Source organism: Lucilia cuprina, chromosome 5, assembly GCF_022045245.1.
Source record: "Lucilia cuprina isolate Lc7/37 chromosome 5, ASM2204524v1, whole genome shotgun sequence".
NCBI classification, from domain to species: domain Eukaryota; kingdom Metazoa; phylum Arthropoda; class Insecta; order Diptera; family Calliphoridae; genus Lucilia; species Lucilia cuprina.
Window position 1 is genome coordinate 38128150 of NC_060953.1, and position 23000 is coordinate 38151149.

A 23000-nucleotide genomic window follows, 5' to 3' on the forward strand; every position below is an offset into this window, starting at 1 on the left:
AGTCTATAGTCTAGTCTATAGTCTAGTCTATAGTCTAGTCAATAATCTAGTCTATAGTCTAGTCTATAATCTAGTCTATAGTCTAGTCTATAGTCTAGTCTATAGTCTCGTCTATAGTGTAGTCTATAGTCTAGTCTATAGTCAAATTTATAGTCTAGTGTTTAGTATAGTATATTGTTGTACAGTCTAGTGTTTAGTTAATCTCCTTCTTGCTTTCCAAGTTATCGAAATAAACTTCCCATTTATTTTTAAAATTGCTTGCGGATTGCTCTGAATTATTTTTTCAAACCCAAACTTTTTGTTCTTCATACATATTTTTCTTGTTGTTGCCATATAAATAACAATTGTTAGACTTTGTACATTTTACTTAGTCTTGGTGCAAAGTGAGTGGGTTTTCGATTAAATCGTGGTCTTTTGTTTCGTTGTGGTTATTGCTGTTGTTGTCGTTCTTTGTATTTCTTATTATGGGAACAAGAACTTGAAAAACAACATTAAATCGAGCTTTGGAATGTTTGTGAAAACAAAAAAATATATACATACATATGTATGTATGTATATAATAATAATTACTTTAACAAACCATAATAGCAACAAGAATAAACCCAAAAACAACCACAAGAATCTTTATATAGCAAAAAAATATAAATAAAAACAAATCGGAGATACAGTGATGTCAATTTAACTTAAAAATGCAGATATATTAAATATAATTGTTAGCAACAAACTTTGAGAAAAGGAACAACCAAATATTTGTAAATTTGTTTTGGAAATTGTAAAAACTATATAATATTGAGATAAAGATATTGATAAATCGTTTAAACTGCCTGACAATATAGCAGAGCAAGAAAATAGAGATAAAGAAAATAACTAAAACAAAACTGAAATGTCATGTAAAATGTAATTAAAATTCTAACAACAACTTAAAGTTGTTATTGTTATTTCTATTTGATTTTGTATTGAAAACAAAACCACATAAATAGAATTGAACTATTGATTATTGAACAAATGCAAACAAATAACAAACAATAATTACGAGTTTAGTTTGAAAAGGTTGTTTTGAAAAAATTTATTTTAAAAGTATTTTAAAAATTTCGAACTTAAATTGAAATTAACAAAATTGTCATGAAAATTTTAAATTTCAAAATTGGAAAATTTAACAACCCAAGCTGTAGAACGCATGTTGTTATAAGTAATGACTTTCAGTTGTCATCTTTAGAACTTCATTTGAGGAAGCCTTAATGAGGTCCAGAATCTATCTTAGGAACATTCTGAAACTAGTTCTTTTATCAATGATTCTTGTTCGAATTTTCCAACCTCGGATGTAGTTCTAGGGAAGCAATTTATGATTCATATCATTTAAACTGTTTTGAAAAATTCCCGGTTTGAAATTTTTCGATTGCCTTTATTAATTGAAAATAATTCAATATTTATATTTGTGAGAAATCGAAAAAGAAAAAGTAGAATAACAATTTGCTCTATAAACATTTTCAGTTTATTATTGTAAATAAACTGCACATTCTTGGAATAAAATTATAAACAATTTAAATAAATTTATTTATGTGTTGAAATTTATTTATTTATAAAGTTAAATATCAGTATGATTAATATATATATGAACACGAGATCAAATAATGCAAATAAAACAGCAAAATAGGGAGAGAATATTTACGTACAATCAGTGTCTGGACCATAACAATTTGATGAAAATAAAATTATGACTAAATAATTGTTACTAATTTAAATAAATAATTAAAATGCATTAAAGAGATGCGAGAGAAATTAGTGGTAAAGAAATTAAACTTACAAATTGTTATTTAAAAAATTTACTAACAATTAAATAATCATTAAGTTATTTTTGTTAAAATTCTTGATATTTTTTTTTTATAATAATCATCCCCATTTTAAGTGAAAGATTATTAAAAACTCATTCATTTACTCTCTTATCTCAGTTACTTGTCATTTTGGCAAATTCTCTATTTGTACTCTATGTAAAATGTCAAACTAGTATATAGTATATGTAGTAGTAGATTCTACTACATAATAGTGGTTTTTATTGTTAATTTAAAAAAAAAACTCTGTACTTTAGCATTAAAAAACAATCAACTAAAATAATTGTATGTATTCATCATCATACATTCATAATAAATTACTCTCTTTGCTTCTGTTACTTGTTAATACTACTCACTTGTAATATATGTATTGCTCTCTATCTCTGAATCTCTCGGAAAATTTTCTTAATGGCAGATGTTTGTTTTTTTTTATTGTTATTTTGTTTGTAAAGTGTGTAAAAAATGTGTGTTTTTAAAAGGAAATGCCAGATCTTTAGATTTGAAAACAATGTGGAAATTTTGGAAATTGCAAAGAGAAATCAATACAGAACTAGTCCTTTAACTGGTTCTAGGGGTGCAAGTAAAGGTTTAGTATTTTTTAAACAAATTCTATTATTTTAGGTTTTTATGATGTAGCAGTTACTTATGAGAATGTTTAGAATATCTAAAACTTTTTGCTTAATGACATCAGTGTTTACTTTTTGTAATATTTGCTTTAAAAATTATTTCGAAAATGTTGTTAGAGTAGGTGTTAATTTTAATTTTATAAAATTCTTTGTAATTAATATTATTCAATTGGAATTTTAATTAAAAAATTTCTTAATATAGACATTTAGTAAGTGAGAATGACTTAATACTTTAAATAATTAATTATTTCAAGAGAATCCAAAAACGGCCCGATGATAAATAGTACTTATCTTTAGAAATAGAAAAAGGGATAAATAACTGGGTATTTTGCTAATTTTGCAACCAAAAATCGTTTGAATTTAAAATAAATCTTAAAATTAAACCATTAAAGTAAGTGATATATTCTTTGTAACGACATCTTCAGCAATAGTTGTTTTTCGAAAGATTCAATCCTTTGGCAGAAAACCAGAGCTAGAGTTTTACAGCTGAGCTCTAAAAATTTATATGTATTTATTATATGATCTTTGCCATTCCACAGGTGTTATCGTCAGACTACTTGATTACAACTGAATTCATCGTATCGATAACTATGTGATACTGTACATAATCATTACTTCAGTTCCTATTTAAACTATTTTTTTTTCGACAGTTCTCTGACTACTATACTACAGCAAATGACAGTCTAGTATACCAAAGCTATAACAGATCAAGTGGGTGCTATACTCTTTAGTAGTGAGTTGTATATGGGACACATAATCGTCGCCCTTTATACAGTTAGTTTCGGATGATCACCTAAGATTGTACATGAATCAATCATATTGATCCTTTTGAGATAATGTAAATAAAAAGTACACACTTCTATTTAATTACTTCGGTTACTATTGAAACTATTTTGTCGTCAGTTTTTCTCTCGAAAGATCAAGTGGGTGCTATACTCTTTAGTAGTGAGTTGTATATGGGACACATGATTGTCGCCCTTTATACAGTTAGTTTCGGATGATCACCTAAGATTGTACATGAATCAATCATATTGATCCCTTTGAGATAATGTAAATAAAAAGTACACACTTCGATATAATTACTTCGGTTCCTATTGAAACTATTTTGTCGTCAGTTTTTCTCTCGAATGATCACCTTAAGATGTACAGCAAATAGCTGCCAATAGTGTACCAAAGCTCAAAGATCAAGAGGGTGTCAGTCACTTTAGTAGTAGTGAGTTGTGACATATGATCTTTGCCATTTATACAGTTAGTGTTTGATGATCATCTAGACTTAGGTTCTTCAAACTATTTTGTCACTATTATTTTTTTCGTATTATTACCTTTCGTCTCATGACGTGAAGCTCACGAGCCTTTGGTCAGTAACTATGGCAATTGTGTTTCATAGCTGAGTTCTCGAAAGATATAAGAAGCTTGAAATGATCTTTGCTAGTCTAGGATGATTAACTAGATTGTACTTGATTGTGGATTTTATGACGGATCTAGTGTTTATAGCTAGAGAATGATTAGCCAACAAAGCTTTTCGTCTCATGCTTTCTAAGTGACAGTTTTCGATGATTAACTAGATTGTACTTGATTGTGGATTTTATGAAGGATCGAATGTTTATAGCAGGAGAATGATTAGCCAACAAAGCTTTTCGTCTCATGCTAGTGAAGTGACAATTTTTGTAAGATAATTGGCAATGATGTTTCTTTCAAACACGCTTCAAAGATTTTGATCGCAGAGTGAGCGAGAGAGGGAACGATCATGATAAAAGGGATCTTTTAAAGAATGATATAGCTTTTTGAATTAATTTCTTGATTACATATTTAGTGTCTTATGCTATGTATACACGGTTGTTATATCTCACAACGTTGGTAGTAAAATCTGCAGAAAATGTCTAATAATACTGACAACTTACAAATTTTGTCTTGAAATATTTTCGGTAATGCTTTTTCTGACATCGTTACAAAAGAAAAATTGTAAGTTCAGACGATTGTTAGACATTTTCTGAACATTTTACTGACAACGTTGTAAGATCTGACAACCGTGTATCTCGGTTTTTATTCATAAACATTTATCAAGGGTTTATAAAACAAATTTTAATACAAATTTTTGATAAATGTTAATGAATAGACTTAGGCCCGTTATCTCAACCTCCGTTTAATGATTTACTTGGGCGATATACTGACGGTTAAAATAAGTTTTGTATAAAAATTGTAAATCTATAGTTTCGATAAAATATAACAAGAAAATAAGAAAATGGTGGTTAATGATGTTTAGCACTTTCATTTTAATAGATTTAGAAGTACCTTAATATTATTGAGCCTTAAAGAACCTGAGTTAATGATTTAATCGTATAAAAAATGAAAAGCTACTTCTTTTTCTAAAATCTGGCTACTCTGGCCTACTCTGGTCTAAAATCTATAAACTACTAGGGGATGGAAATGGAAAAATTTAACATGTACTTATGTGTGTTTAATGCATACCAGGCAAACTAGAATAATATACATTTAATGTATGCACTCTTTTTGTATTATGTTTATCAAATCGCACACACTCTCTCTCTCTCGTTCTATCTCTCTTTCGACAATTCTAGTTATATATACACGATTTTCTAAAGACTTCCCTTAATAGTAGACAATTTTTCCCATTTAAAGTTATTCGTTAAATAGAATCTCTCGGTGAACGACGTATTTATAGTAAACGTAAAATAAACTAAGACGGATTTTATTACTACATATTAATTAAGTATTTATAAAACCAAATAAATTCAAACAAAGAAATTCTATAACAAAATGATAATATTATAAGAAAATTATACTATTTAATAACAATTCAATTAAAAAAAATATATTAAATAAAGGTAAATAAAAAAAATTATCAAACAAATAAATTTTATAAATGAAAAGATAAAAAAACGTTTTTTAAGAACATTTAAGGGTGTTTTAATTTAAAAAAATTGACAGTGTCTTACTACGGTTGTTCATGTTGGTGTCACAAAGTAAAAAAAATAAAATTTAATTTTATTTTAAAAATAACCCAAAAAAAAAGACCTCCTCTGGGTTTTAATAAAAATATAAAATTATTAAATTTTAAAAGCATTAAAAAGTGTTAAATTTCTTATATTTTTTTTAATTTAAATTTAATTTAATAATTATTTATTAAAATAAATTTTAATCAAAAAAGTATATAAAACACATACGTAGCAGTCTGTTTTTCTTTAAATAAAAAAATCAATATTTTTCCTTGATTTCTAAAGTGTGAGAGAAGTGCGTTGGTATACCCATTTTACAATATCCTTAACATTACAACAAAAATGGTGTTTTTTCTACCCAAACTCTTATGAAAACAACAATATTTTGCTCTCCGTATTTTGAAAAGAGAGAAAAGAAAGTTTTGCTGTGATAAATTCAAAAGAAAATAAATGTAAAATTTAATAAAAAAGCACTAATTGAAATATCCGTTTGTGATTTAATATTTATTATTAAAAAAATCCACACTCAAGTAAATTCTTGGAAAATGTTTTAAAATCATAGATAAGATAAATATGAAATATTTCATGATAACATTTTACAGTGAATAACAAAATTATTCAATATTATTTTGAGAATGTCAAAAATGAAGAATATGTGAAACAGATCGTTAGACTAAAAAACTTTTTCTATTAGCTAATAGTTGCTTGATAACATTTCGATGTGATTTACAACATTTTCAATATAATTTGAAAAAAAATTTCAGAAACGTATAGCATGTTTAACAGATCAAAACAAAAAAACATTAATCTAAGCAAAATAATTGATGATGACAATAAAACCAGCTAACATTTCTCAGTGATTTTCCAAGTTGTCAATACAATTTGGAAAATTCAAGAAGCGTGTTTAAAAACTAACAGAACAGTTTAAAATAAAGTTTTCTTATAATGATTTGTAGAGTCAAATAGTTTCTTGGAAACTGCTTTAAAATCATAGATAAGATAAATATAAAATATTTCATGATAACATTTCATAGTAATTAGCAAAATCATTCAATATTATTTGGAGAATGTTAAAAATGAAAAAATATGTGAAACAAATCGTTTGACTAATAAGTTTTTTCTATTAACTGATAGTTGCTTGATAACATTTCGCTGTGATTTACAAAAATTTTCCAATATAATTTGAAAAAAATTCCAGAAACATGTAGCATGTTTAACACATCATACTTAGTTAATCTGAGCAAAAAATAATTGATTTCAATGAACCATATGGTTTTACCTAAGTATCAGCTAACATTTCTCAGTGATTTTCCAAGTTGTCAATACATTTTGGAAAATTCTAGAAGCGCGTTTATAACTAACAAAAAGTTTAAAATAAATATAGTCAAATAGTTTGAAACATAAGTTTACCGCATTATTTACAACAATCTGGAAGCGCAGAACCTAGGGATTTCTAAGTTATTTGCCAAGTGAACATTGTGAAAACAATCAATATATTTTGATAACATTTCACAGTGATTTGCTAAACTTTTCAATATAATTTATATTTAAAAAGACTGGCGGACAAAGCAATATCGCTCCTATGACCTTAAAGTGTCAGAAATGCAATTTCATCTGTTTAAATCTTGCATCCTTAAGAAGTTGCTTAATATTTTAATAAACTTTAAAAACATTTATATTCGGGATAACATTTCACAGTGATTAGCTAGACATATGTTTTCGTTTAAATGTTTCTAAAACTTATTGTTGTCTAGAATTTTCCAATTTCAAAGATTTATTATACAAAAAAAAAATAATCCAATTGGTCCGAACAAACAAATCAAAGTCCGCTAAGAATTTCTTAAATCAATAAGTGTCTGGTATTTTCAATTTCCTAATTCGATTTATTACAAAAATATAGATTTTCGGTTAAAGAAAATTATTTTTTTAACTGCAAAACATAGGCCATGTTGGATTCGATTGGAAGACTAGCTAGATCGGCTTCTCGTTACTAGCCCTCACATTGCGGGGAAAATAGTGAGGTAGAACCTGACGGATAGCTACCCTAATGAGAAAACACAAGCTGTTAGTTAGTTCTTAGTTTCAAGCTAAATACTGATCCTTCTGAAACTGTCTGGAACATTCAAGTTGTCGGCTCTTTTTGTTCAAAAGCTTTAATAGAAACGCCATTTTGATGAAAATTTTGTATTGTAACAAGCTTTGTTTCGTTATAAAAATAGCTTTATTTATCGAAAGAACAAATTTTGAAATTTCCAGAAATATATTGTAAACTAGATAAGAATTCAAAATATTTATTTTATTCTTTGTCAGACATTTACTTAATCTAACTTAATCATCATAAGAATGCCAAAAGATCAACAACCTTAGTATTATTATTGTCACACAAATTATCTATAATTACATTGTGATAAGAACATTTTATCTTATCTCTACTATCCTGTAAGGATAAAATAATAATATTTTCTTTCTTCTCTATCATTACAGTTCAAATACCAAACAGTTGTAATAACGTTTCGTAAAAACCATACACAAGAAGTTAATAATAATAATAACGAACAAAATGGCTGGAGAACTATTAGCTCGTCCAATAAGACCGCATAAAAGCGGTTATTGGTTTCCTGCCAATCCAAATGATTTCTACAAGTCTATACAACTTAAAGCGGGACAATATCTATTACGTGACGAAACCGATAATAATACCCACAGTGAACAATTGCAAGCGGTTTGTAAACCACTTTATGTCATGAGCGAAATATTCCATAGGGAAGATGAACGTCTTAAGACCTTCAATACTTGGCCGGTAGTGTGGTTGGATAAGAAAGAATTAGCCATGTCGGGCATGTTCTACATGGGCGAGGGTGATAAGACAAAATGTTATTTTTGTGAAGTGGAAATTGGTCGCTGGGAACCTGAGGATCAACCTGTACCTGAACATCTGCGCTGGTCGCCAAATTGTCCTCTTTTGAGGAGACGTACTACCAACAATGTACCCATTAATTGTGAGGCCTTGGAACGACTATTGCCGCCACCCAGTTATGATATCTGTGGCCTAAATGATCAGATTGAAATAAGACGTAATGCATTTCCCGAGGGCACTATACCAGCGGCCGACATACCGCCTGCTTCCCCAGCCACAGCCAGCAGTAGTGGAAGTAGTGCTAGCAGCCCTAATTCTGGTACATTTTATCCCGAGTATCCAGAATATGCCATTGAAACGGCACGCTTACGTACATTTGCCGAATGGCCGCGCAACATGAAACAGAAACCAGCTCAATTAGCCGAGGCGGGATTCTTTTATACCGGCGTGGGAGATCGTGTTAAATGCTTCAGCTGCGGTGGTGGTCTTAAAGACTGGGATGAGAATGATGAGCCCTGGGAACAACATGCTCTCTGGATGGGCAAATGTCGTTATGTAAAATTAATCAAGGGTGATACTTATATAGAAACTGTTGTAAATAGATTTAAAAAATCCAATGCCAACACCAACACCGAAGAGGAGGGGGAGCAGGCACAACAAACTACTGCCAATACCAACGCGGTTACAGCAGCCACTGTTCTAACCTCAAACAGTATAACGGACCCAAAAGAAACGGAACAACAATTGGCCGTGGGTGCTACCCAGCAAACATTAGCCACCGCTGGCTGTCCAGCACCAGAACAAAATCGCAAATCCTCTTCCACCATACCCGAAGAGAAATTGTGCAAAATTTGTTATGCCAACGAATACAATACGGCGTTTTTACCCTGCGGTCATGTAGTGGCCTGTGCCAAGTGCGCTTCATCCGTTACCAAGTGTCCACTCTGTCGAAAAGCCTTTGCCGATGTAATGCGTGTATATTTTTCATAAATTATTATAAACTTTATATAGTTATTTATACTTTTAATAATTATCGCAAACATAAAAATAATACAGCAACAAGAACTCCTACAGTTATTTGCCCTATAAAATTAACCATCTTTCCATTCCCCTATAGTTTTACAAATGTATATAATTCTCTAAAAACAAATCCCTGCCTTTGCCTCCACTATCTATATCCTTTAACAAAACGAGTTTAACGGCCAGTTGAGATTTGTGTAAAAATGAGTCTTAACTGGCCGTTAAATTTTGTACAAAAAACAAAAATATTACATTGTGTTAAGTTAATCAGTTTTAAAATCTTAAATTAAGCATTTAATAAGATTTCAAAACATTAGCGGAAATCACTCGTCGTAGTAAATTTGCCAGAGTATGCAGCTACAAAGGTTAAAGGTTATTTTTTTTTATTAAATATTATTTTAAATTTGCAAACTATAGCGTTTTTACTATTATTTGCAAGAGTAGTTAACTATGAAGAGTGATTTTCGCTAATATATTTTTAACATACATTAATGGCAAAATTAAAAACAAAAAAACTCCAAAAACTTACTACATTTTCTTTATAACATATAATTTTTAAAAAAATAATAAAAAATTAAAAAAAAAACAAATTCAAAAACATACTTTTTTCTAAAATTAAAATACATAAATATAAAAACTATCTGTAATAATAATAATAGTAATAAAATAAAAACAAAATTAAAACTTATTATAAAACTGAGAAACTATTTTTTGTAAACAAAAGATTAATTAAGATTTTATTCTATCTACAACATAAAATTTAGTGTATGTGATGAATGTGGTCTGAAAAAACAAACATATTATGAATGAATGTTAAAGAAAAAATAAAAATAATTAAGCAACAATAAATATTAATATAAACATAATAAACACAAAACTGACAGTTGATATCATTTATTTTTCATCTCAATTAACTAAACTTAACTCCTAACATTTCTAATACTTTAAAATCGTAAAAAACCGTTACAAATTAATGAATTTCCATTTTTTATTTATTTGAAATATTTGGCAAATTTTTTTTTCTTTTTTTTCATAATATCAATTAATTTTAATTATGATTTGGCATTATTAACTGAAAAAAAATCAATTTAGAATATGAATTAAATATTAATGCAAAACATGAAAAAATATGTAAAGAATTTCATAAAAATGGTTAAAAACAAACAATTTTTTTTTTGAAAAAAACGACTAAAATAAAATGTTTTACAAAATTCAAAATTGTCAGTGTTTTATTTTAACAATTTAGAAGGGTCAATGAAGGAAGTGTTACGACCTTCTTTTTTGAAAATAATTCTGCTCTTGTTCAGTTCTAGTTCAGATTTAGTTGTTCTTGTTCAGTTTTAATTCCGTTCTAGTTCTAGTTAAGTACTAATTTAGTTCTAGTGTAGTTCTATTTCAGTTCTACTTCAATTCGAGTTCTATTTAAGTTCAGTTCTATTTCAGTTCTACCTTAGTTCTAGTTCAGTTTTACTTATGTTTTAGTTCTGTTCTAGTTTTGTTACAGTTCTGTTCTAGTTCAGTTCTAGTTCTGTTTTAGTTCTGTTCTGGTTCTATTCTAGTTTTGTTCTAGTTCTGTTCTAGTTCGGTTCTAGTTATATTCTGGTTCTTTTCTAGCTCTGTTCCAGTTCTGTTCAAGTTCAGTTCTAGTTTAGATCTATCTTGGTTCTAGTTTAGTTCTAGTTCTGTTCTATTTCTGTTCTAGTTCTGCTCTAGTTCAGTTCCAATTCTGTTCTAGTTATGTTCAAGTTATTTTCTAGTTCTGTTGTAGTTCTGTTCTACTTTTGTTCTAGCTCAGTTTTAGTTCAGTTCTAGTTCTGTTCTAGTTAAGTTCTAGTTCAGTTCTAGTTCGGTTCTATTTCATTTCTAGTTCAGTTTAGTTCTAGTTTAGTTCTAGTTAAGTTCTATTAAGTTCTATTTCAGTTGTATTACAGTTCTAGTTTGTTTCTAGTTCTGTACTACATCTCGTTCTGTTCTACTTCTGTTCTAGTTCAGTTCTAGTTAAGTTCTATTAAGTTCTACGACAGTTCTAGTTTTTTCTAGTTCTCGTTGTGTTCTAGTTCAGTTTTAGTTCAGTTCTATTTCAGTTCTAGTTCAACTCTAGTTCAGTTTTAGTTCAGCTCTAGTTCAGTTCTAGTTCAGTTATAGTACAGTTCTAGTTCAGTTTTAGTTTAGTTGTAGTTTAGTTCTAGTTCAGTTCTAGTTCAGTTGTAGTTCAGTTCTAGTTCAGTTCTTGTTCTAGTTCAGTTCTAGTTCATTCTAGTTGAGTTCTACTTCAGTTCTGGTTTAGTTCTAATTCAGTTCTAGTTCAGTTGTAGTTAGGTTCTAGTTAGGTTCTAGTTCAGTTCTAGTTCAGTTCTAGTTCAGTTCTGGTTCAGTTCTATTTCAAGTTCAGTTCTAGATCAGTTCTAGTTCAGTTCTAGTTCAGTACTAGTTCAGTGCTAGTTCAGTTCTAGTTCAGTTCTAGTTCATTTCTAGTTCAGTTATATTTTTGTTCTAGTTGAGATCTCGTTCAGTTCTAGTTCAGTTCTAGTTCTCGTTCAGTTCTAGTTCAGTTCTAGTTTAGTTCTAGTTTAGTTCTAGTTCAGTTGTAGTTCAGTTCTAGTTTAGAAGTAATTCAGTTCTAGTTCTGTTCAAGTTCTCTTCTAGTTCTGTGTTAGTTCTGTTCTACTTTTGTTCTAGTTCAGTTTTAGTTCAGTTCTAGTTCTGTTCTAGTTAAGTTCTAGTTCAGTTCTAGTTCAGTTATAGTTCGGTTCTAGTTCATTTCTAGTTCAGTTTAGTTCTAGTTTGTTCTAGTTAAGTTCTATTATGTTCTATTTCAGTTGTATTACAGTTCTAGTTTGTTTCTAGTTCTGTTCTACTTCTCGTTCTGTTCTACTTCTGTTCTAGTTCAGTTCTAGTTAAGTTCTATTAAGTTCTACGACAGTTCTAGTTTTTTTCTAGTTCTGTTCTAGCTCTCGTTGTGTTCTAGTTCAGTTTTAGTTCAGTTCTAGTTCAGTTCTAGTTCAGCTCTAGTTCAGTTTTAGTTCAGCTCTAGTTCAGTTCTAGTTCAGTTCTAATACAGTTTAGTTCTAGTTCAGTTCTAGTTCAGTTCTTGTTCTAGTTCAGTTCTAGTTCATTCTAGTTCATTCTAGTTGAGTTCTAGTTCAGTTCTAATTTAGCTCTAGTTCAGTTGTAGTTCAGTTCTAGTTAGGTTCTAGTTCAGTTCTAGTTCAGTTCTAGTTCAGTTCTAGTTCAGTTCTAGTTCAGTTCTAGTTCATTTCTAGTTCAGTTCTAGTTCAGTTCTAGTTCAGTTCTAGTTCAGTACTAGTTCAGTACTAGTTCAATTCTAGTTCAATTCTAGTTCATTTGTAGTTCAGTTCTATTTTAGTTCTAGTTGAGTTCTCGTTCAGTTCTAGTTCAAGTTCAGTTCTAGTTCTCGTTCAGTTCTAGTTCAGTTCTAGTTTAGTTCTAGTTTAGTTCTAGTTCAGTTGTAGTTCAGTTCTAGTTTAGAAGTAATTCAGTTCTAGTTCTGTTCTAGTTATTTTCTAGTTCTATTCTAGTTCTGTTATGGTTCTGTTCTAGTTCTAGTCAAGATCTGTTCTAGTCCTGATCTAGTTCGGTCTTAGTTCTGTTCTATTTCTGTTCTAGTCCTGATCTAGTTCTGTTGTAGTTCTGTTCTAGTTATGTTCTAGTTCTTTTCTAGTTTTGCTCTAGGTCTGTAATAATGAACCTAGAAACATGAATGAACCTAGAAACATAAAAGGGAGCTTTTTGGTACTTTTTCGTTTTTCAAAATGTACTTTTTGAATTTTCTATAATATTGAACCTAGAAACATGATATTATGTATGTAAAGTCCTGATCATGTGAGAGTCTATAAAACGGGATTTTTTTTTTGTACTTTTCCTTTTTCAAAATGTCGTAAATAGGTGTGAACCCATAAAAGCGAATTACTTTATAATTGTTTGGTTGTTCAAGTTACTTTTTTGAATTACCTATAATATTAACTCTTAAATAACCTGTAAAAGAGGACTTTTTGGTACTGACTGTTGTTTTACAAATCATAGTGAAGGATACATAAAATTCGACTCAGCCGTATATAACACTCTTACTTGTTTTGTTTTAATGGCTTCATATGTTAATAATGTCACAGTGGACACTTTTATGGAACAAATATAACAAGGTTTTAACCTAAAAAGAAAGTTATAAAAATACTTTTATTAAATTTCGAAATCAAAAGGTTAATTATAAAATTTAAATCAGATTTATTATTTAATATCATATGCAAAATTTTATTTAATAATAGGTTTATAAAACAAACTTTATAAAACAAAATTTCATTCATAGACCATTTATAAAATGTTATTTATTTATGAATAAGACCTTTATTAACATTTTATATCTTATAATTATAAAAATAATTTATAAATCATGATGACAACGAAAGATATATTTAAAATAATTTCCGATGTTTCATATCTAGTATAAATTAATAAATTAAACATTAGAATCTCTTAATCTCTGAATAGAAGTCCGTCTGTAAAGTCCGTAAATGGTAAACTAATTGACAATGACCTGCAATATACAAAACGAATTACAAACGATACAATCAAACTTCAATGTTAACAATATCAGTGAGCATTTAACGCCGCATTATGAACTGGACGATCGGTTCAGATGTGAAAATGAACGATTGAAGACATTTGAAAATTGGCCTCTTCAATGGCTGGATAAACATAAATTAGCTGCAAGTGGGATGTTTTTTACAGGCAAAAAGGATCTAACTAAATGTTACTTTTGTGAAATTATCATTGGTAAATGGGAGTTGCAGGATGATCCGGTGCAGGAACATTTACGTTGGTCACCCAACTGTCCACTATTAAAACGCTGCGCAACCAATAATGTACCCATAAATGAAGTTATTCTAGACCAATTGTTGCCTGCAGAAAAGAACGGTTCCTACGATATGCCACCCATTCGAGCAGGGCGGAAACCCCCAGTGGCCGATTACTCTATAAAAGCGGTACGTTTAGCAACATTCGCTGAATGGCCGCGAAGTATAAAACAAAGGCCTGAAGAACTAGCCGAAGCTGGTTTCTATTATAAGGGTGTAGGTGATAGTGTTTTATGTTTCGAATGTTTGAGTGGTCTCAAAGATTGGGAATTAGACGATGATCCTTGGGAACAACATGCCCTATGGATGGGGCACTATTGCCCCTATGTCAAACTAATGAAAGGCGAAGAGTTTATTAAATATGTAAAAGGGAAATTTGAAAATTCTACATCTCACAAATCGGAACCGGAAATAAAGAACCATTTGCTTGAAGGTATATCAACTGAATTGATTGATGATAAATTGTGTAAAATATGTTTTGATAAAGAATGCAATATCGCCTATGTACCTTGTGGTCATGTTGTGGCCTGTGCTCAGTGTGCCTTCTCATCGAAAGAATGCCCCATGTGTCGAGCGGCCATTCAAAATGTTGTACGTTTGTATTTTTCCTAAAAGAATTAAATGAGATTGTACAAAAACGATATTAAACGAAGATTCGAGGATGTTATTATAGTTATTATTTTTTAATAAAAAAAATTAAAATAAAAGTAAAAGTTTACTGTTTAATTATATACACAGGGCAACAAAATTTTAAAAAAAATTCAAAACCCTAATGTTAAAGTTATTATATTTAAAGAAAAAAAGATAAAGATATAACGAATGTTAAACTTTTACTTTAGAGATCTGGATCAGGATTCAAATCTTCAATAGTTCTATTTGATATTATTTTGATAAGTTAAATCGATTTATAAATAACGACGATATACACATAATTCCGAAAAAAAACTTGATTTCTCTACAGATAGATATATACAACTTAGTTATTCTTACGTATTATAAGATAATACAAATTCAAATCATACAATAATTAAATTTGATTTGAATTATTAATAAAATATATTGTTATTAAAACCACAAGATTAAGTATTGAAAATATATATGTACAGTGAATCAACTAAGTTTTTTGCCTACCTTTTTTTTAAAAGAATTTTGTTTTTTGTTCATAAATAAAATTCGAAAAAACAGGTAAAAAGTAAATATATATTTTCCAATTAAAAATAGAGATTGTGTAAAATGGGAAAAATTAGAAAAAAATATTAAAATACAAATTTTGGTGCATTTAAAATATGAGGTTGAAAATCAAGATTTTAGCATTTAATAGTTCTATAGTGGTATATGGTGATGTCCCCACTTACTTAGAGTGGCTAGGATGGTACTTAGTGTTAGATTTATTGAATAAGAATCAATATTATACAATTCTAAATAAAATTTACACAATACTCCCCAAATAGATGGATTTTCCGTAATGTAGTTTTTGTTTATCAATACAAAATGACCAATAACCCGGATTAGTTTTGTTATAATATATAGATTTATACCTCACAAAACATTTTTTCTAGGTCCAAATCCATTGATTATCTAATATATCATGTATCCAATTCAAAATTACTTATTATTTTCGATATTAATGAAAGAAACGATAGATTTCATATTAAGTCAAATATTGATAAATTCTGATAGGTATATAGGATAATAAATCGGTTAAGAAATGTCCAAATTTAGTCGTTCCACTACTAAAATATCTAAAAAATGTTATTCTAATATATAAGAGTAATAAAAATATTAAATTTTATAAAATAATGCAGCAATATTAAAAAAATGAACAAAAAAACCTAAAAAAGCAAAATACTTTATTGACCCAAAAAATTAACAATACGTTCACATTTTATCAAAAATCTCGTTAATTAATATAACGATTTTACTTTTTATGGTTGAAAATTAAAATATAAGATATTCTTTAAAAAATACAACAAACTAATTGCTTTATTTTGTTGTTCACAATCAAGTTGTATATTGTATCTACTAAAGTGTAATAACAGTGATTGTGAACAGATTTTTGTAGCAAGTCATAAGTTTATGTTCACAACAAAAAAAAAACAATCAAAACAAACAATGTCAAAAGTAAAAAACAAATAATAATAATAAGCTAATTAAACGAGCAAAATAAACCAAATTAATTTCTTTTTATTTAAAATTCTATTATTTTCATTATTCCCCATTTTAAACTAATAAATAAACAGTTTTTAATAAAATTTTATTTTTGTTTTGGTAAACAGCTGTTTGTTAGTAATTTCTGTGTTACCACTTTATCGTTTTTTATGCCAAAATCGATTGAATTGTTTATTTATATGCTGAAATAAACAATTGACAACACTGAATTTTCTTACGACATTCGAAAAACATATGAAAAATTGTCGTAAGAGTTGTACACAGTCGTAATTCAGGTCTGAGTTGGGGAACAACTCTCGTGTCATCGCGATTATTTCTTAAACGCGTTCAGGCTTGTGTTTGTTGCCTGGCTTTCGACAGTTTTGCGTCTCGCTCGCACTGGTGTAATGTATTACTTCATATAACTGTTCAAAGTTATATGTTGTCTACATTAACCTCGTGCTTTCGTTTTACCTCAAGAGAGGTTATGTTTTATTGGTGGAGACCATAAAATACTCAAACGTTTATACCCTGGTGGAGACCATTAAAACTCAACTGTTTAAACCCTGGTGGAGACCATTAAACCTCAACTGTTTATACCCTGGTGGAGACCATTAAAACTCTTGAAACTTACTGGTGGAGTATCATTTACAACTCAAATTTAACTTAAGTGTTTAAAGGTTTCCAGCTTCTTATATGAAGATATAGGTCGACTTGGAGGATTCCCTTTAAACCAACGTGGGATACCCTGGCATTTTGCTTATGAGCTCGGCCAACAATTCAAATAATCCAAAAAAAAAGTAAGAGTTGTACAGAACTTTTGCGTAGAAAATACCAACAACATTGTTATGACTATTGTTGCAGCTGCTGACATACAACGCTACAACATCGATTGTGAATTGAACAAATATATTACATAGGCAAATTACTTAATTGATTCACTGTATATAAAAAATATGTATGTAAATATATAGATTTGTATATGTTGTTGATGAGAAGATACCAAGTTAATGGGTATTTCAAGAAGTTGAGTGTCCATATTTGGAAATAGTTTATTTATGTAAAATTTATATGAGTGTTTTAATACTACCAGCTATTATTATACATATAATAACTATACATATAATAATGTTATATAGGCGCCTTTAATCCTTTTTAGATCAAACTGTATGTAATTTAAAATAGTATGTATAGATTGAGGTGAGGTAAATCGTAGGTCGATCAGTCTACGATATCTATATTGTTAATATTAAATACTTTACACCACTTTAGTGGGGAGGGTATATTGGGTTTGTGTTGATGTTTGTAACGCACAACTTAAAGTACTTATACCAATCGGATCAGAATCATTTTCTGAGTCGATTTTGCAATTTTGAAGATAATTTAATGAAATTTGATACATGATCTTCTATTGTCCCAGATAAAAGGCCTATTGAAAATGGTTAACATCGGTCCATTATTTCTCCTAGCCCCCTCGAATATAGTCTTTAAGTTCATAATTATGTTTAATATACTCAAACCAAGTTCTGTACTAGCCTTGATAACCCACATAATTATAGGGCCTCACATGACCCCCTAGCCGCTATAAAAAGACCGCTTCAAAATTTAACTTAAATGTCCACAATTTTATTCAACAATAAGTATATCTGAAGCTTGGTACAATTCAACTTAAATGCTTTATTACATTTTATTCTTGTAACAGGTGTAGGGTATTATATGGTCGGCCTCGCCCGACTATAACTTCATATTTGTTTTAATTTTAACTTTATAAAGTTTATAATTAAGTTTTAAGCCGAATAATTTCAATCAGCCCACAGTAAGTGAGGTTTTAATAATGTGTTTTCTTTATTAGGTGATTTTTGTCAAGTAGGTTTTTTACACCCTACATTGTGAAAGAGGTATGTAATATATGATAATAGGATTGCTTGAGATTTTGTAGCGGTATAAGTTTTACAAAAGCCTTGATGATCTTCCCAATGAAGGGGTGATGTACATACATAAAATCCGAAGAAATAAACCCAGGACTATACCCACCACTCCTAGCTCTGGTAGTTAGATAGATAGATAGATAGATAGATAGATAGATAGATAGATAAATAGATAGATAGATAGATAGATAGATAGATAGATAGATAGATAGATAGATAGATAGATAGATAGATAGATAGATAGATAGATAGATAGATAGATAGATAGATAGATAGATAGATAGATAGATAGATAGATAGATAGATAGTTAGATATATAGATAGATAGATAGATAGATAGATAGATAGATAGATAGATAGATAGATAGATAGATAGATAGATAGATAGATAGATAGATAGATAGATAGATAGTTAGTTAGTTAGTTGCTTAGTTAGTTAGTTGGCTAGTTAGTTAGTTAGTTAGTTAGTTAGTTAGTTAGTTAGTTAGTTAGTTAGTACTATTATGACCGAATCAATGCACATAAGTATGAACAATTTCGCGTTCACTGGCTCTACTTTTAAAATCGATGTCTTCCGATTTGAATGAAACTTGCACCAAGGTTAGTTAATCAGGCCTGTCACAGAATTTCATTCCGATCGAAAGTGAAATTAAATCGATAAAAACTTAAAAAATAATAACTTAAAACTATTGTCAATTTTACGTTGAAAATATGAATTGGTTTCATTTTGAAAAAGTTGTAATTTTCCTATTTTGAAGAAGAAAATTAGGAATGGTAATTCCAATTTTGATGGGAGTAAAATTCTGTGACAGGCCTGAATACTGGATAGTAGTCCTGAGCTATTTTCATCTCTATCGGTCAAGCACCACAAATTTTAGTGCCAAATATTGCAGAAAAAATATTCTTGACCTCGCATTATTAACTTAACTTGGCCTCGCATCCCATTATGGCTTTTGAAGAAAATTAGACAAAGACATACTTTTTTGAATATAATAAAGAATTTGCAATCTTATCTCTCTTGGTCAATAGGTGAAAAGTTATCCTTATTAAGATACAATTCAGTATGACCGGCATTCCTGACCGACAGAGCTGAAAGTGTGTTCATCCAAATCTATTTTTTAAGTTGGGTCACTTGTCATAGTAGATCCAATGCTCTTTTGTACCGCGCTATCTTGTATAGAAAAAACTACATCTATAAGTTTGAAATTGTTAATTTTTAAACGTATATAATATGATACACTTCCTTATTTGGCCAATATCACTGATGCATGGTACATACGCCCATTATAAGCCATGCAGCTGGAAACAACATTGCGCACTGCCTAACTTTAGTTACAAACACTAAGTACTAAAAACAGTTTAAAATTGTAAAATACGTCATTTATTATTGAGTTTAATGTATTATTTATTTTGTTGACTGCAGCAGCACCATAATGTTCACTGCACTTATTTAGAAAATTAATTCATTAAACTATGAAAGGCGGTAGTGATCAAATGTTTATTAAAAGGGAACTTATTTCTAAGTATCAATTAAGTTTATTTGTAAATAATGTATGCAAATTACTTAAAATGTTAAAGAGATTATGTATTGAATTACAATTTAATATCGAGACTATAGTTGTGCCATTTTAAGAGTTGCTATATTTTAAGTCTTTGTTTTTTTATAAAGGAGACCTAACAAAACGAAGTGCATTCTACCCACATTTCTATATAAAAAAAAACAAAAATACTGTACATCAGATCAATGTCTAAAATTTCCTTTATTTTTCAGTTATTTCAAATTTCACATAATCCTTATTTAATTTTAAAAATGCTTTTTGTATATTCGCATATATGGCAACATCTATGATATTTGTGCTGCTGAAATAGTCCAAAGTTACAATGTTTGCCGTAGAACCCCAAGGTCCACGAAGCCAATTTGAGACTTTTGTATTGATGTGTAAAGCTCTTTCTTTGGCCGTTTGTAACTTGTTGGTGTTCTGAAAGAAAAACAATGGAAATTCTATAAAATGCTGTTCTCTTTTGTAAAGTATTAAGGGCACTTCACACGATCACACTTTACATTTTTTTGACAGATCATATTACTTGTGTGATCGTGTAAAGCCGGCTTTAACATTACTTACCAAAGATTGTTCCATACTTTTAATGGCATTAAATATCCAACCTTCATCTTGAACTGGTGATGTTTTCTTTTTGCTAAACAATAGACGCATATAGTCCAGTGCCTGAGAGTTATTCATAAATCCGGTTGAGAAACGTTTCCATGGCGAGCAGAGTATGGGAGATTCTAAAATTTTTGAAAATATATACTATTTTAAAACGTTTTAACTACAGTTTATAGCGAATTTTTACCATTTTCTGGATGTGGTAATTCTTCTAATGGATATAATATTATTATGGTTCCATTAGTTGCTATTATTTCTTCGATGGTTAAATCGTAACAGTGCACACTTCTATCGTTGCGTTGAAATGCCAAATGACCCAATTCATTAGTGATCAAATGCAATAGTCCTGTGTGTCTATCGGGATGTTTGTAAAAACCTAAAAAATTATCTTTATATTAATAACATTCAGTCCTCTTCTGAATAATAATTCCCGGGGAGTTTGTACCCTCGCCAATAGATAAAACATGCAAAAGTGAATAAACTCCCGGGAAATTATTGTTCATAATTGGCCAGATTGTCTTTGAAGGTGTAGATTTGCTAGGTTCGTGAAATTATTTACCTATGGGAAACGAACTGAAATCCAATATAACAACTTCCCCAGATATGCTTACAAATTTACGAACATCTTTTAAAACGAAACGCAACTGATTAATAAACATATTTTCGTTCACTATCCAAAAGTTTTCGGGATTTTGTGGATCATATAAATCGACTGGTTTATAGCTGAAATTTAATCAAAATAAATTAAGTTGAGTTGGTTGGCCATTTTATGGACTTATGTATGTAATTTTTAGAATGATTTTCAGCTTAAAGTGGATCTTATATAGAAGTTATACTTGAATTTTTAAGCCAATTATGAATTTAATTGTAATTTTTTGATGTGAATGTTATATAGGGGACAGGTGGAACTGTGGATCGATACTTCTGGTAAACAATGGACTCTTTATATTATTCTACTTCACTTGTTATACATTTTAGTCGAAATAAGTATTCCGTTCTTCAATGGACCAATAATCATTATATATAATGATTTTCCGATACAGTCCATAACTGTATTCCGGAAGGATATATGTCAAATGCCAAACTATATAGCTACGGTTTTTGAATTTTAAAAAAGTCACAATATAATCACAATTAATATGTTGATCTATTTTTTCGAATGGACAGATTTTAAGTATTTGTGTAGCCCCTTTAGAAGGGTAATGTATACAAGTTTGTCGTTCACTCTGAAATTTCCACAATAAAGCGATTTTTATTAACCGATGTGCGTCCGTCCGTCCGTCCGTCTGTATGTATGATTTATCTAAATACGTAATAGATGCTTTAGAGATTCAAATCTAAAAATTTCAACGTTACCCAATACTTAAATCCAAATAACGTATACCAAATACCAATTGAGACCAGACATCAAAATATTGTGAAACAGCATGTTCACGTATAAATAACGATTTGATAGCACCATAATTAGTTAGATAGGCACCGGAGGCATGGGTTCCTAAAGAAAAAAGTAATAGTTAAAACTATACAAACTTTCCTCTGGACATTAAGTACCTGGTATAAAAAGTTCTTTCAATTGCATTTTAACAATATCATTCTGTTTTGTCATCCAAGTCGGATAGATTTTCAAACATTCCACCGATAAAAGTTCATTAGACTGAAAACTGGCCACATAATAATCCAAACATTTACTTTTTGTATAATGCAACGGTTGTACATCGGCATCGTTACGATTCCAACCTTTGGGAAATTTTAATTTTCCAATTTTTTGCTTAATAGACATTTGAAATGTGGCATTGCTAATATTATAAAGACGTATAAACGGTTGCAGTAGGGTGGTTGAAGGTTCCTCATTATAAATGCCATACCATTCAGGGCGTATAAAACAATCGGAGGCCCAATTTAAGTGTAAAGTTGATTCTTGATAAGTGCTGCCATCCAAACCGATTGTTAGATAAATGGGACAAGCTGTTGTCAAGAAAAAAATTTTAAATTATTATTATAATATTTAAAAATTTTAGAACTTACTTTGTATATAATTAGATTTCGATATTGAAATTAAAATTATTATTATAATTTTACAATAGTGATACATATTAAATTTGTATTTATTCTTATTTAAGATATTATTTCACATGTGTATTTCTTGGAAAAACCTTAATAAATGTTGACAAATTGCTTTTCATGATAAGCTGAGAAGAAAACATCATTCTATTAAGTTTAATTTAAACTATTGTGTTTATACAGGGAGCTTAAGTCCATTGTGACATTAAAAGGTATTGAAGAAGTTCAAAAGCGATTTTTAAGTTAATATCAGGTTTTTATATATTTTTTAGATTAATTTTTGTAATTGACTTTACTTGATGTATATTGAATATTTTGTTTTTTTTAACACCCTGTATTAAGAATAAAAAATTAATATAATTTACTTACATAAAAGTAGAGCAACGAAGATTGCATCATTTGGATATATATAGGTAGATATTATTCTCTGAGTTTATTGCTCTTGTGATAGTTTTTCATAACAGAGTTGAAATTTTTAGTATTTTGTTTTTAATAAAACAGATTTTCTAGAAATCAACAAAACTGAACTAAAACTGAA

The 23000-nt window shown here is 29.3% G+C and overlaps 3 protein-coding genes across 5 annotated transcripts in view; 2 read left to right on the forward strand and 1 right to left on the reverse strand.

Moving 5' to 3' along the window:
• Positions 1 to 9450, forward strand: part of LOC111678887 (death-associated inhibitor of apoptosis 1) — a 25828-nt gene extending 16378 nt beyond the window's left edge. For 2 of the 3 annotated variants that reach the window (XM_046953108.1, XM_023440329.2), the window contains exon 2: positions 7897 to 9450. In XM_046953108.1, coding sequence (XP_046809064.1) covers positions 7973 to 9259 — 1287 coding nt within the window. In that variant the 5' untranslated portion in view covers positions 7897 to 7972 and the 3' untranslated portion in view covers positions 9260 to 9450. Of the gene's footprint in view, positions 1 to 5072; positions 5302 to 7896 lie in introns of those variants that run through there. The other variant, XM_046953107.1, reaches the window with a different exon arrangement.
• Positions 9451 to 13788: 4338 nt separating this feature from the next.
• On the forward strand, positions 13789 to 14867 carry LOC111689988 (death-associated inhibitor of apoptosis 1-like). Its single transcript, XM_023452450.2, has one exon. The coding sequence runs from the start codon at positions 13837 to 13839 to the stop codon at positions 14770 to 14772; it is 936 nt and encodes a 311-aa protein (XP_023308218.2). The 5' UTR covers positions 13789 to 13836; the 3' UTR covers positions 14773 to 14867.
• Positions 14868 to 19969: 5102 nt separating this feature from the next.
• Positions 19970 to 22544, reverse strand: LOC111678880. The gene is made up of 7 exons (XM_023440313.2): positions 22427 to 22544; positions 21953 to 22366; positions 21758 to 21896; positions 20961 to 21124; positions 20589 to 20777; positions 20360 to 20523; positions 19970 to 20215 (listed from the first exon to the last, which is right to left on the reverse strand). The coding sequence occupies exons 1-7, from the start codon at positions 22491 to 22493 to the stop codon at positions 19997 to 19999; spliced, it is 1356 nt and encodes a 451-aa protein (XP_023296081.2). The 5' UTR covers positions 22494 to 22544; the 3' UTR covers positions 19970 to 19996.
• Positions 22545 to 23000: the final 456 nt, after the last annotated feature.